The following is a 14,785-nucleotide window of genomic DNA, read 5'->3' as shown; positions in this document are numbered from 1 at the left end:
TAGGGTAAGTTTTATTTTCACCTGGAATTTTGATTCCTTTACTGAAGCCCATACCATCAATAGATATCAACATAATTTATTTTATACAGAAAAAAATAGGCTGATAAATACATGGTAATATAATAATAATTGGAAAACATGCACAACATAAATTGTACTTCATTGTTATCTTAAAGGAACACGTTGCCTTGGATCGGTCGAGTTGGTCTTTGAAAGCCTTTGTAACCGTTTTTTATAAAATGCATATGGGTAGAAAGCTGTTGTAAAAGTAGAATACAATAATCCACACAAACATGCCTCGAAATTGCGTGGTTTTCCTTTTACCTCGTCGACTAAACACGTCGGCCATTTATGGGGGTCAAAATTTTGACTCCCATAAATGGCCGACCATGTTAGTTCGCACAGTAGAAGGAAAACCACGCAATTTCGAGGCAAACTTGTGTGGATCATTGTATTCTACTTTTAAAACATCTTTCCAACCATATGCATTTTATAAAAAACGGTTACAAACGCTTTTGTTTTGACCAACTCGTCCGATCCAAGGCAACGTGTTCCTTTAAGTCCCTACACTAAAATGGAAGAGTACGAAATAAACAAGTTTGACCTTTGTTATCTTTGAGGTCACGTCGTAAGCGACGGCAAACGTTACCAAGTGCAGCCTAGTTCTCAAAATAAAATAATATATCCAATTACCTAAATTTATTTGTTCTCAACCCAATTCAGTGTTGTTGTTTCGGTGTGGCAGAACGCGAAGAAGGATCTGCTTCCATTTGAACAAATAAGCATCAGGTAAAAGGGGTTACCTGGAGTTTACGAACAATCTGAAGTTCTGTTTCTGCCGACTCTTTAGACAATAAACTCCTCGATCGCTGGACGTACTCGACTCTCGAGAGGGCTGCAGCACCACCGGTCGCCACATCGAGAACTCTTGAACTCATTTCGCCCTCGTCTCCCGGTACCGTGTTTCATCTTGTAACCGTATCGCCGGGGCCGAGAACAGTAAATAAATAACCAATAAATTCTTAAGTCATCATGTATGCCTTGGCCGGTTTATCGGGTGCTGGGGTGGCGAGGCAGTCAAAGCTTCCAGATGATTTGTCATCGACCAAGAGCTCGCGGTCTACTCCCCGTAGCAGCGTGATGAGTTTACCGGTGGCTGGGCTCAACTCCAGCGGGGACTTTGACGCGGAGCACCGGGCACGTCGGAACCCCGTCTCGGAGGGTAATTTGCGTCTTCTGACTACTGTGTAAGTTTTTTAAATTAATGTTGTTGTTTTTTCATGACAATCTGAAAATATAACCTGGTTTGCAAGAAAGGAAAGACCTGTCTATTTTTTGTATTGTCCCAATTCTTTTCTCAATTCTTTTAAAGCTTTTTTAGGCTTAAGGCTTAATTAGGCTAAATCATGCAAAATTAACAATATATTGTAATTTATTTGTCAATATTATTTGTACCCAAACTTAGCTTTCAAGTGGTAGGCCCCCTAATAACACAATCATAAAAGTCGAACTATTTAAATAATTGTGAATTTGAATTTTCACATTTAAATTTACCTGCTGATGTTTTTGTAATTATTTTGTGGGTTATCATAATTGTATCATTTAGATTCTGAACTATCCAACTGAAAATTTTCCACTGTCAATGTTATAAATAAAATTAACAAAATATTTTTTATCTAGAAACTCGTCGGTCACAATGATTGTGAAAGGGGGGGGGGGCGGATTAAGCTTGGTCCTTCCTCCTGTTATAAATTTAAAATTGATATAAAATTTGTTATACTTTATATACAGTACACTCAGTAAAGCATTCTAATACCTTTTTAAAGTTTTTTTTGAAGTGTCTCACATGAAATGTAAGGTTGAAATTGAATATTCAGTAAGTTGAGATCGTGTTTTTTTTTTGGGGGGGGGGGGGGGCATGAAATAACTGATCTCTGGAGAAAAGGGGAAATACCATTCACAACTTTCACATTGTCCTTAATTTTGGTTGTAACCATGGTAACACTCAGACGAAATTAGCTGATTACATTTTTCAAAATAGGATTTCAGGTAAAAGCTTTGAGTCAAATATGACTTCATTCAAGAGGGGGGTGGGAATATCTTAAATTGTTTTTGTTCTAGTAGTCCCTATTTAGTGGTAACTTCATAATCAGTAAGCTTTTTGACTAAAATTAAACCATTCTGACTGTTTTTCAATCTGTAACACAGGGTCACATTTCATCAACTGTTCCTGTTTACTTTAGAGATTTAATTAAAAAACGTAGTTGGCACTAATGTTGCCTGCTGTTATTGTATACCATGGTCAGTTTTCACCTGGCTAGCTCTTTAGATAAAGTTTATGAACTGTGACTGTAAGTGTAATGGGAGCTTTATGTTTATAATAAGGTTTGGACTTGATTGATAGTGTAACCTGAATTTGCATACATATTAACTTTGAATCTGAAGTATTTTCAAAAGGGGTAACTGGCAGGCCTGGTGCTTTTTTATTATAGTTGAAATGGCAGGAGCACCAAGGCATTTTTTCCTTAAAAGACACTGATGATTAGGGACAACAAAAGGCCATTCATCGCTGCTTCCATGTAGTTTCAGGCCTGGACTGGTTCCACTATTTTGGCAAATTACAAGTCATCAGGGTTATTCCCAACCCATTGTACAGAAGCTACTTAAGAACCCTTTGTTCTAAATAGACATTTGCATCAGGGATAAAGAATATTAGGTTAGGGTAAGGGTCTACAGTTTAAGACACTGCTGGCAAAGGGCGCAGGTTCGAACTTGAATTTCACCCGAGTATTATGCCTGTGATATTTTTTTCACAGAGCTTGGAAAGGTACTTAGAATACAGTGCTAACACACATCGGTGTATGGCAGTGTGTGGGTAAAACCAAAACTAACCTTTTGTTTTCTGATCTTTGTTTCAATAATTTAGAGATTGTCAGCAGGATGTTATGTGTTGTCGCTACAATGAAGACGGGACGATGCTAGCAGCAGGATTCGTAGACGGTAGTATCAAGGTAAGGGTTTCAGATACCAACTGCAGAGGGCGCTGTCTGCGCACCGCAAATATGACACAAAATACTTGGTTCTTTTACTTTGTTTTGTCTAGCAGCATCGCTCAAAGCATGTTTTTATTTTAACGATAAGCGTGTTTAAAAGATGAGTTATGAGACAAGTTTCAAATACCAACTACAGGTATTACCAACTACACACATAAAATTGCATTATAAAACTCAAAATCTGAGACAAAAAATTTACAATGGCATACAGTGCAGATTTTGCTCATGGGAACGTGGCACACTGTGCATACATGTTTAAGCACAATAATTGATTAATCTTTAGCTCTTGAGTTACCACACGCTCACTTTCCCCCAACATAAGTAGCAGTTGGTAGTAGAGAGCAGCAATAAGGCCCCTGTAATGTTTGCTGAAAGACTAGTTATTCATAAACAAGAAAAAAACAGGTGAAGTGGGATCAGAACAGGTGGAGGCATTTTTCTATGAATACAACCTATTTCCGTTTCTCTCAAAATTCTGTAATAACTTGACACATTCTGTATGTCATAGGATCAGCTCAAATCAAGCGTAAATAAATGCATGCAATCTTTGTCAAGTTTTTAAATTGCCTGGATGAGATAATATTATGTGTTAATTTTGTTTAAAAAAAATAATGCCTTCACTCACATACATTATATCAAGGATGTAAGATTTTCCTGATTTTTCGTGGAAATCCTGAGTTTTTTTGAACTAGAGTAAATTTGTTTTACTCAAAATAACTGGATACATAAATTAGAAAAAATAACTAAAAGAAATTGGAGTTGTGTGGTGAGAAGCTGATAGAGTAAACATTTTGGGAAACATTTCACTTTGAAGTAAGTAATGTGGTTAATAAATGTAAATTTATTAGTTGTTATGCCCCAAAATTTGAATCTGAGAAGAGATGGAGCAGTAAGATTTCTCAGATTGTGTACTCCTACAGCTATCAAAGGATTTTAACAATCGAACAGTTTCAAAAACCAAATATATAACTTGCATTTAAGTAGACAAGTACATTTTGTAAAACAGGGACTTTGTATCCTGTTTAATTATTTGAAGTAAAATTTGAAACTACATTATGCATATGAAATAACAGCTGGAAAACTTTGAGTTTGAAGGTGTTGTTACACAAACTTGCCCTATAGACCATATTGAATTTATAACCCCGTTTCTTGCTATGAAAGTCGCCATTTTGTAGGACAAACCTGTATGCGCGTCCAAATGCGTACATCAAAGAAGCACGCGGCATGAAGCGTTTCCGATTTGATTTCTACGGCACAAGCACGCACACATACACGCACACGCTCATAGACGCCAGGTTGTAGGGCAGATATTTGAACTGTGACGTCATTTCAATACGGTCTATTACCAGCACTAAAACCCACCAGAGATCTGATTTATATCATTCCTATGGTATACTTTGCATTTAACATAATTTTTTTTCTCTGAACATTTCTTGCTCAAGGTGTATGCAACAGATACCGGTGCTGCTCTGTATAACTTGGTGGATGATGAGACGTCAGATGCTCATTTACCATGCACCAGCATCCTGTTCAGACCTTATACACCCGGTGATAAGTCTTTGAATCTACTCTTAGCCACATGTAAGTTTCTCATGTAAAATATTACCAGTAGTTTGTCCTAAGTTAGGAAGAGTTTGATGTAATAGACGGCTGATGGTCATTGGGCCAATCCTGTTTCCTTTCCAAGTATACAGCCCTTGGCGACCACAGCGCTTCAAAAGATTTGTCAAACACAGTATGATCTACCCTGGTGCACATTTATACCCCTGGATGTGTTTTATTTTTTTATGTTTTATTTTTTGATGTTTTGATACCCTGTCTTGTACCCTGTCTCTACTTTTAAGATGCTAGCGGTATGGTTAAATTCTGGCACACGTCTACCTGCACATGCATCCATACTACGCATGAGAACCGGCAGACGTTAACGGTGGCATACAATAAGGATGTATCGATGTACATCACTGCTGGATGCGATGAAAAGATTTATGTATACGATGATAACACCAGAAAGAGGATATTCACTTGTCAACCGAGGTACGTAGAAAGTGTAGAGAAAGTTTTAAGAACTAGGGTTAAGTATAGGGAAAGTACATCCTTGGTTTTTTTTAACCGTTCGATTGTTTACAAATTATTTCAAAATGTGGTCGTGCTTTTTGAGATATTGCCACCTACATGTACTCCTGGAGCTGAAACAGAGTTACTTTTTTTTGAGAAAGAGGTAATTTCTCACTCAAACATTTAAAGACTTCAAACCTGAAGCCCTTTTAGGCATTTGAAAGCAAACAATTTTTGTAACAAGGGTGTATTTTCTTTTATTATTCTCTTGTAACTTCAATGACCAATTGAGTCCAAATTTTCACAAATTTGTTGTTTCATATGTTGGGATACACCAAGTGAGAATATTGGTCTTTGACAATTACCGAAGGTGTCCAGTGTCATTAATCTTAGATGATCTCTTTTTATTTTTGTAGTCCTTCCATGAATGTGATGGACGGACATCGTTCCCGCATCTTCTCTCTCAAGTTTCACCCCAACAAATCAGAGGAGTTTGTATCTGGAGGTTGGGATGACACTGTGCAGTTCTGGGACACCCGAACAGAACATTCAATAAGGTAAGTTTTGTTGGAATGGCCCATCCAGGGTTGAGACTGTTCCAAGATTTGAGGCCCGCAGTGGTTTGTCCAAAGAAAATCATTTTAAATTTGTTTACGCAAACTCCGTCTGGCCTGGAGTTACAATCACGGCAGAGGCCATCTCCTCTTGTTGCTCCTGGTCTTGGCCTTGGTGCCCCTTCAAAAGGTTTCCCTTAAAGCCATTGGACCCTTTCGGTTCAGAAAAAAAAAAAAAAGTTTACAGATTTACAAATAACTTACAGGGTTTACAGAAGGCAATGGTGAAAGACTTCTCTTGAAATATTATTCCATGAAATGCTTTACTTTTTGAGAAAACAGCAAAACAATATAAATTCTCGTTAACGAGAATTACGGATTTATTTTAAACACATGTGATGACACGGCGAAACGCGCGTGTTTTCTCCCGACTCTGATGACCGATTGAGCCTAAATTTTCACAGGTTTGTTATTTGATATAGAAGTTGTGGTACACAAAGTGTGGGCTTTAAGACGTAAAGATTTTTCTATGGAAGTGCTTTTTGCAAAATCTTTGCAAAATGTACGTTGCCTTGCCCTAAGAAACAAAAAAGCTGCCCTTACACAAAAATATGTACTATGCAGTTTTTAGCGGTTGTATAACATCTGACTGGAACAAAGATGCTGACAAAAATACATGTAGGGAGACTGCCAACTATAGCTCAGTTTGTTGAGCACCGACCTGTTAATCCGAAGGTGGCTGGTTTAGGTAAATCCAACTCTAAATTGTTTTATCTTCCTTCGTTTTCCCTAATTTTGATTGATTTTCATGGCAGGAAACTGATTGGGCCTCATGTATGCGGTGATGCCTTGGACATTGATCCGTACCATAATCACATTGTGACTGGATCCTGGAGAAAAGATTTAAACCTTCAGATCTGGGACTATGCCTCAGGGAGCCCGATACGCACTGTGCCCCAAGACTTCAATAATTCACTGGTAAGAATTCACCATTTCAGCTGATGTGTGTCTCAGCTTGCGTACTCACAATTTTGTTCCAACAAGAACTTTACTGGTACTTACTACATGTACTGCTACTTCACACTATGGCTACAAATTGGTGGGTTGGACCAATCCCTAATCTTACTATACGGTTATAAATGATTTCAGGGCAGCGTAAGGCTGCATTAATGCAAGTATTCGCCCAGAAATGCAACTGTAAATAAAGACCCAGAAAAGTGGGGTTCGGTGATGGTCAAAAGTAATGAAACAAATTTATTAGGAAACTTCCAGAAGTCTGTTTTACTCCCAGGGGGCTTTTTAGATATTAAAAACTACAACTTACCCAGTGGGCGGTCTCTACAGCCATATTTCCTTCCACCATGTTCCAGCCAAGCCCAGGTAGAATCTACACAGCTCTCCACTCCACCACATACATGTACCAGTACATCCTTTCTCAAGCACAGCACCCAGCAAACTGAAGCCACATGGCTTTTTGAATAGGCCTCCACACTGGGCTGGACTGGTGCACACCCTGCCAAGGGGTGTTATTGATGTGAGGGGCAGGCTTGGAGGGGTTGAAGGGAGGCTATTAAAGTGGCAACTGATTTATTTATTTATTTTTTTTTTTTGTGGGAGGGGGCCATTACCAAAGTTTGACCCGTTAAAACAGTAAAAACAAAATTCAGTGACAGGAAAGATTTTCTTCTAACTTGAATCTGGTTTCTGATTTTGTTGTCTTTAAGGCCCCAATTTCATATAGCTGCTAAAAGGAGAAAAAACTGTTAGACAAATTTGTTTATGTAATTTTGGCTGGTATTCTATTTCTGCAATACTATTCTGTGCTGAGGGAGTTTTTGTGTTTACAGTTTATGTATTTAATTTGATTCTCTCTTCAGCTTTACTGTGCACAGTGGCTGGGTAAAGATAACATCGCTGTAGGAGGGTGTGATGCCAATATGGTCAGGGTCATCGATAGAGGAACACTCCAGGTAATAGTATACAAATATTGACTGCTTCGAGTGCTATGGTTAAAAGTACCACTCCCGAGGTGATCCCCGGAGCGTTCTATTTTGGAATGGTTCGGGGATCACTGAGGAAGTCAGAGTTTTAAGCGTATCACGAGTTAAAGCAGTTAATATTTGTTTTGTAACACCCCAACAGACTATTGATCATCTTCGTACACGTATTGTTCGTACGCGCGTTTCAGATACACAGTGCACATTTGATTGGGTTCGAGGTGGGTAAAAAGATGCCTGGGTATTGCATGCCGTGTGAGGGGTAAGGGGTGTTATCAAAAGAATTATTTTATACTGAGATTGGCATTCAAACTCTGAATCTATGGATGACACCAATCACCTTCATGAATAAGTGCTGATGAAGAACTCAAGGTTTTTTAGCAGAGACTTCTTGCAACTTGGAGCAAGTTCGAGCAGCTATAGTTGACTATTTAGGCATCCAAAATGAAAGCACACACATTTGTGCAACAAGGGTGTTTTTTCTTTAATTATTCTTCTGCAACTTTGATGACCAATTAAGCCACAATTTTCACCCATTTATTATTTTATGCAGGTGAGAATATTGGTCTTTGACAATTACCTAAGGTGTCCAATGCCTTTCAGTTAAATCACTTGTGATTTGTATTCATGTATTCATATATTTAAATTATAATGATCATATTCCCTCATCTTTTTTTTCTTTAGACAACCGGCCGGTTGGTGGATCTCCCTCGTGGCGTCTACTGCTTGGACAATAACAGAAAAGGCACAGTCCCTAAATTTGTGGCTGGATCGTCAAGGTATCTCTACTTCATGGATATGAAACAAATGTAAAAGATTTAATAATCCAAAGTTTACATAATCAAAATTCAAATTCACTCATTTATGTTTTGGAGTTGGTGCTTTCTGTTCTGCTCTACCAGTCCAAGGAGTAGGTGGCAACGGCCTCTGGAAAAATAGTTGAGTGTAGATAACCTTGAAGTGGCCTTCAAGGCGATGGACACTATTGGTAATTACTCAAAATAATTACTAGCATAAAACCTTACTTGGTAACGAATAATGGGGAGAGGTTGGTAGTATAAAACATTGTGAGAAAAAGCTCCCTCTGAAGTGGAGTAGTTTTTGACAAAGAAGTAATTTTCCACGAGTTTGATTTCGAGACCTCAGATTTAAAATTTGAGGTCTCGAAATCAAGCATCTGAAAGCACACAACTTAGTGTGACAAGGGTGTTTTTTCTGTTGTTTTTATCTCGCAAGTTCTATGCCCGACTGAGTTCAAATTTTCACATGTTTGTTCTTTAATACATATGTTGAGATACAGCAAGTTAGAAGACTGGTCTTTGACATTTACCGATAGTGTCCAGTGTCTTTAAGTCTTTGTGTGTCTGGCGACTTGCATACAATGACTATTCTGAATGGCCCCTTAGTCCAGTTGACTTGATTACAGAATTCATTTAATTAAATAATCCAAAATTACAAATGTTGACAGGAGGTTTGAACTTCTGGTAGTTTGTTCCATTCCTTGAGTCAGTATAAATATTTTTGAAGTTTTCTTGTACATAACTTGCTGTTTTTTGTACTAAATATCATTCTTCCGTCCACTGTGTAGTGAAACCTTGTCACAGGAAGCAATTTTTACAGGCAACTTGGAGGCAACCAACTGAACATTTCTTCGAGTTGCATAAGCAGAAAATATCGCTTAACAATTTTCTGCTTAGCAGAAATGAGCAGTATATCAGTCACAATTGGTGCATGAGTCGTGTACACATTGCCGTTGTTTAGCGTGAGTGGTGGCAGCCTATGCAAGGCGTTTATTCTAAAGAGCTTGTTGGCTTTTCATGTTTTTAAAAGCCATGCTCAAACTTTTTGAGTGAAAGTAATTCAAGTTTCAATCCTGGATTTGTTATCATCACTGAGATTCACTTTGCGTTTGCTTTGGCACTACGAATAAATCAATGCATTTCATAATGGATGTGCCAACAACTTCTTGTTTATTTGTATTTGTTTTTAATATATTATGTGATTCCACCGATATATTTTTGTTGTTGTTTGTGACCAAAGAACAATACTTAAGTTTAATTAACTTTAAGTTTATGATAAAGAATTGTTAAAAACTAGCACATAATTATAGTATTATTTTAAAAGCTGTTTAATGGTAAGCACTTTTTGTATGCTTACCAAAGTAGACAAATATTTGTAAGCGTCATAAATGATGAGGTGAGGTGAGGAGAGTGAGGTGAAGAATGGCATGAAGGGGGAGGGGTGTAGGGCTTCTCTTAAATCAGTAAACTTAAAGGTAGGGTCATACATTGGTAAATGCTCAAATTAATTACCATGGAAAACGTATTTGGTAAGAGGCCCCGCAGCTGTTGATAGTATAAACTATTTTGAGAAAGGATTTCCTTTAAAATATTATGCTTTTGGTAATTTTCACCCCTAAACAAATCTGATTCATGCATGAATCTTTTCTCAGATTTCTGAGGATTTGAGTCTAATTGAGAATAGACCGTATTGAATATGAAGTCACGTGGCTCAAATATCTGACCTACAAGATGGCGTCTGTGCGTGCATGTGCCGTAGAAATCAAACCAGGATGTTTTGTGCTGCGTGCTTCGATGATGTACGCGTTTGGACGCGTATACGGTTTGCCCTACAAGATGGCGACTTTTCATAGCAAAAAGGGGTTATTCAATACGGTTTATTAGGCGGCCAGAGATGTGGTTGGTACCTGCTTTCACCTTGCTATAACATGTATGTGGATGAATTTGATGCTCTTGTGAAAGCACAGCAGCATTTTTTCTTGTTTTCTCAGCAAGAAAACACTGTACTCAGTTGAAACTTTCACAGGTGACTTTTTATGTATTTTTCTTTCTAATTGTGCCAGCATATCGCTGCGTAAACCAACCTATGACCCTACCTTTAAAGGTTTGATGAACTCTGATCTGATTGTGCCGTAAATATAGTAATTTTACTTTTTTTTTAGTAAGAGAGAATTCTATTTTGACTGTTAGTAAATAAGTTACATGTATATTAATTATATATGAATTGGCCTTTATATCCTAGTTTGGCATTTGAAAATGATAGGATTGATTTCAAGTTGGTTTTGTTGTTTTGGTTTAGTTAAATTGTTTATGTGTGTTTTTTGAGGTCAATAAAGTGGCATATGGTGCTTTGAAAGATGATATTGAATTGAGTCACTGTTTATTCTGTATCTTGTGTATAAGTTCGGTGTTGTTTACAGGTGTGATATTAAAACAACAAAATTTAAGTGAAAATTACCGGTACCTTAACCCTTTAAAGACCATAGCAGTCGCAAAAGGCTTTTACTGAACTGTCATAGCGGCTGCAATCGGCCGGAAGATTCAACGTACTTCCACTTTCACTTCAGGCAGTGGACACTATTGGTAATTACTCAAAATAATTATCAGCATCAAACCTCACTTGGTAACGAGTAATGGGGAGAGGTAGATAGTATAAAACATTGTGAGAAACGGCTCCCTCTGAAGTGACGTAGTTTTTGAGAAAGAAGTAATTTTCCACGAATTTGATTTCGAGACCTCAGAATTAGAACTTGAGGTTTCGAAATCTAGCATCTGAAAGCACACAACTTTGTGTGACAAGGGTGTTTTTTTTCTTCCATAGTTATCTCGCAACTCAGACGACCAATTGAGCTCAAATTTTCACAGGTTTGTTATACACCAAGTGAGTAGACTGATCTTTGACAATTACCAATAGTGTCCAGTGTCTTTAAGCAAGAGGGTCAAAGCAAAGGTATAGGACAACATTTGTATTTTAAATGGTCCCATTAAAAAACACAATGTACAATTCTAAAAATAAAAAATAAACCTTATACTTTTTTTCTGAAAGTGATTATTCTGATAATTTTGGGGGAAAATATGTCATTTGAGGTAATTTGATGTCTAAAAGGAAATCTAATGGCCAAATGCAATCCATTTCAGGACAGTTTTAAAATCAGTAAAACTCATCACAAATTACAGATCTGTATTTATGTGTGAAGATTAAAAAACAAAGAAAAATACAAATAATATAAAGAGAATTTCTTCACAATAAACATCAGGTTCATTCTGGATTAAAAACACAACTTTGAACGTTTATAAGAATATTACACACTTTCAATTATATACAGATAAAACTATCAAACTCAATATTTAAAATAAGTTAAAGTTACTTACACAAACAGGACACTGTGTACTTTTGTAAACAAAAACGAGTTTTTTTTTCAAGAGTTACAAAAGAGCTTCATCATCCTCAAACATTTTGAGAAAAATTCAACAGACCAGCAATCAGAATATTCTCTTCCTGCCAGGGGAAATCCTCCAACATCAAGTTGTTCGAAGCTGATTAGCTCTCGTTTTGGCCCTGAAATAAATTGTTTGAAATATGTCAGGCTGTGTCAGACAAATGCAAAACATCTTCCAGCAGAACCTTAAACAAATGAGCAGTGCTTATACCATTTTAACTAATGTCATTACATTTTAATTGAAATTTTAAGGTTTCTCACACTATTATCTAAATCAAGAACAGCATAATACAGTGTCAGTTTGACAGGAAAGTTACAGACCCTTTTAAAAACAACGGCTCCAGCTGTGATGGAGACTAAGCCAGATCCCACGCTAGTTTGATACAATTATGTCCACTTTTTGCATAGAGGTAACAGGTGTAAGTTGCCAAACAAAAATGATGTATTTTTTTAAGCCTCTTTCTGTCAGTGATTATCCCATAATGTATTGAAACTGATTGATAGAAAACTGACGCTCGATTGTAAAACAAAATGGAGGGCTTACCTTTGAAGTGTGACCTGCGACGTTGGTTTGGAGATTTGTGATGAGGTTTTAAACTGGTACTCAAGTCGACTGAATAACCCTCCAGCAAACTACAAGAAAAAAGGTGGGGTGGGTGGGTGGGTTAATAAATGTATCTGAAAGACAGCGTGTCATGGCTGAGTGCTCAAGTACATTAGACCCAAGCGTTTCTGATCAGCAGAGTGTGGGTTCAAGTAAAGGTTTTGAAACTTTTGTCTTTTAAGCAAGACACTTAACCAGTATTACTTTGTTTTTCTGATTGGACTTAAAGCTGTAGGTCCCGTGTTTTGAGTATTATGCACGTAAAAGTTACACTTATCACGAAGAGAAGATGTTTGCCCCTGTGTTTCTGGCAGTGGCTATACTGAGTTTACAAAGTGCTAGACGGGTTCCATAATTCAAAACATACAGCCACTTATCCTGTCGAAAACCATATAATGAGCACTGTGTGATTAAAGGCTATAAGTACACATTAATACTACTAGTATAGTAAAACAACGGCACATTAGATGACTAATCCTACACTTATCACGAAGAGAAGATGTTTGCCCCTGTGTTTCTGGCAGTGGCTATACTGAGTTTACAAAGTGCTAGACGGGTTCCATAATTCAAAACATACAGCCACTTATCCTGTCGAAAACCATATAATGAGCACTGTGTGATTAAAGGCTATAAGTACACATTAATACTACTAGTATAGTAAAACAACGGCACATTAGATGACTAATCCTAGCTTAACTGTCTAGAGTACAGGGTTCTCTGGTTAACAACAGATTTGAATCCTCCCGAGTCGGTTTATTCAGAACAATTCTGCTTGATCGCATTGTTGGATTACAAGTAAGCACGTCTTCCATAACCCGAATCTTACCTCCTTCGGTTTTGACTTTTCGCTTCTCTCCGTGAGGTCCGTTCTCATCTTAGCTAGATGATTCACCATCATCTGACTCCGCTTCAAATCTATCAAAAAGAGAAACAGATTTACATTTTGACATGACGAGTTCGTTCTACTAAGAGAAAGTAGTAGTCCTCTGCCCATTTTCATAGAGCTGCTGAAGAAGCACAAAAAGTAGCTAAGCACAACCAAATTATACTTACCAGAATAAGGTTATCAGCCAAACTACCATGCCACATGTAGCAGAACATTTTAAAGCAATATTTTCTGCTTAAGCAGTTCATGAAATTGGGCCCTGGACGAATTCCAGGTAGTAAGTAACAGCTCTTTTCAGAACTAAGTAGTCTCTCAAACTCCAAAATCTACTCAGCAGTAGAATAAATAACCAGACAAGAAAGAACAATTCTACAAACCAAAGTAGATATGTACACAAGGTGTTTCAGCAAAATGAATATACATTTATTGGTTTGGTTGTTTCTTGCTTATGTTGGCATCCCCAACTTAAAGACACTGGACACTATTGGTAATTCTAAAAGACCCGTCTTCTTACTTGGTGTATCTCAACATATGCACAAAATAACAAACTTGTGAAAACTTGAGCTCAATTGGTTGTCGGAGTTGCGAAATAACTTGGAAAGAAAAAAAAACCTTGTCACACAAAGTTGCGTGCTTTCTGATGCTTGATATTGAGACCTCAAAATCTAATTTTGAGGGCTCATTTGAAATCAAATTCGTGGAAAATGACTTCTTTCTCGAAAACTACGTCACTTCAGAGGGAGCCGTTTCTCACAATGTTTTATACCACCAACCTCTCCCCATTACTTGTTACCAAGTAAGGTTTTATGCTAATAATTATTTTGAGTAATTACCAATAGTGTCTACTGCCTTTAAAGGAGAAAATTATGTAAGAAAAATAAAAGTGACATTACTCTGACTCACCTTCCTCCCTCTGGGCATCTTGGTTAAAACGCAGAGAGCGTTCAGGATCCCATCGACTCCTGTAACTAAAAACAAAACAGACAAAAGAAAACCAAATGAGCCTTTTCAAAGTTCTTACCAATCAATACGACCTATGGGAGCTGCAGATTAATGTCAACAAACACCCCCAACAAACAAACAAACAAATACACCAACAAGTTAACAAACAAGACTGTTCATCACTATTCAAACTTTCATATATTACTTTATCAGATTTGATTTATTTTGACAAACAAAACTTCAGGGAAAACTGAAGGGGTTATTACAAATCAATTTTTGGGCAAAACAACATTTTTTACAAAAGCGAGAACTTTATGGAGTCGGTTGGTAACCTGTTGCTGCTAAGCAGGATTTTTACTGTGCTTAGCAAGTTTTTGTGCTCACAGGCTTGATGACCTTTTGGACTCTGGGTCCAATTTCATAAAACCTGTAAACTCAAAAATTTGCCAAGCAC

The 14,785-nt window shown here is 37.3% G+C and overlaps 2 protein-coding genes across 4 annotated transcripts in view; one reads left to right on the top strand and one right to left on the bottom strand.

Annotated features, from left to right (window-relative positions):
• The first annotated feature begins 631 nt into the window (after nt 1–631).
• On the top strand, nt 632–10,820 carry LOC139938445 (uncharacterized). Its single transcript, XM_071933980.1, has 8 exons — nt 632–1,247; nt 2,927–3,011; nt 4,496–4,634; nt 4,898–5,087; nt 5,525–5,665; nt 6,478–6,640; nt 7,540–7,632; nt 8,344–10,820. The coding sequence occupies exons 1-8, from the start codon at nt 1,033–1,035 to the stop codon at nt 8,470–8,472; spliced, it is 1,155 nt and encodes a 384-aa protein (XP_071790081.1). The 5' UTR covers nt 632–1,032; the 3' UTR covers nt 8,473–10,820.
• The window catches only part of LOC139938444 (SANT and BTB domain regulator of class switch recombination-like), a 20,367-nt gene continuing 15,220 nt past the window's right edge, over nt 9,639–14,785 (bottom strand). For all 3 annotated transcript variants that reach the window (XM_071933975.1, XM_071933976.1, XM_071933978.1), the window contains exons 19-22: nt 14,293–14,357; nt 13,330–13,418; nt 12,444–12,532; nt 9,639–12,018 (exon numbers count right to left, since the gene is read on the bottom strand). In XM_071933975.1, coding sequence (XP_071790076.1) covers nt 11,982–12,018; nt 12,444–12,532; nt 13,330–13,418; nt 14,293–14,357 — 280 coding nt within the window. In that variant the 3' untranslated portion in view covers nt 9,639–11,981. The remainder of the gene's footprint in view (nt 12,019–12,443; nt 12,533–13,329; nt 13,419–14,292; nt 14,358–14,785) is intronic.

The sequence above is a fragment of the Asterias amurensis genome, chromosome 6 (genome assembly GCF_032118995.1).
Source record: "Asterias amurensis chromosome 6, ASM3211899v1".
Classification (NCBI taxonomy): domain Eukaryota; kingdom Metazoa; phylum Echinodermata; class Asteroidea; order Forcipulatida; family Asteriidae; genus Asterias; species Asterias amurensis.
Note: the sequence above shows the minus strand (reverse complement) of the source record. Positions and strands in the feature narration are given on the sequence as shown.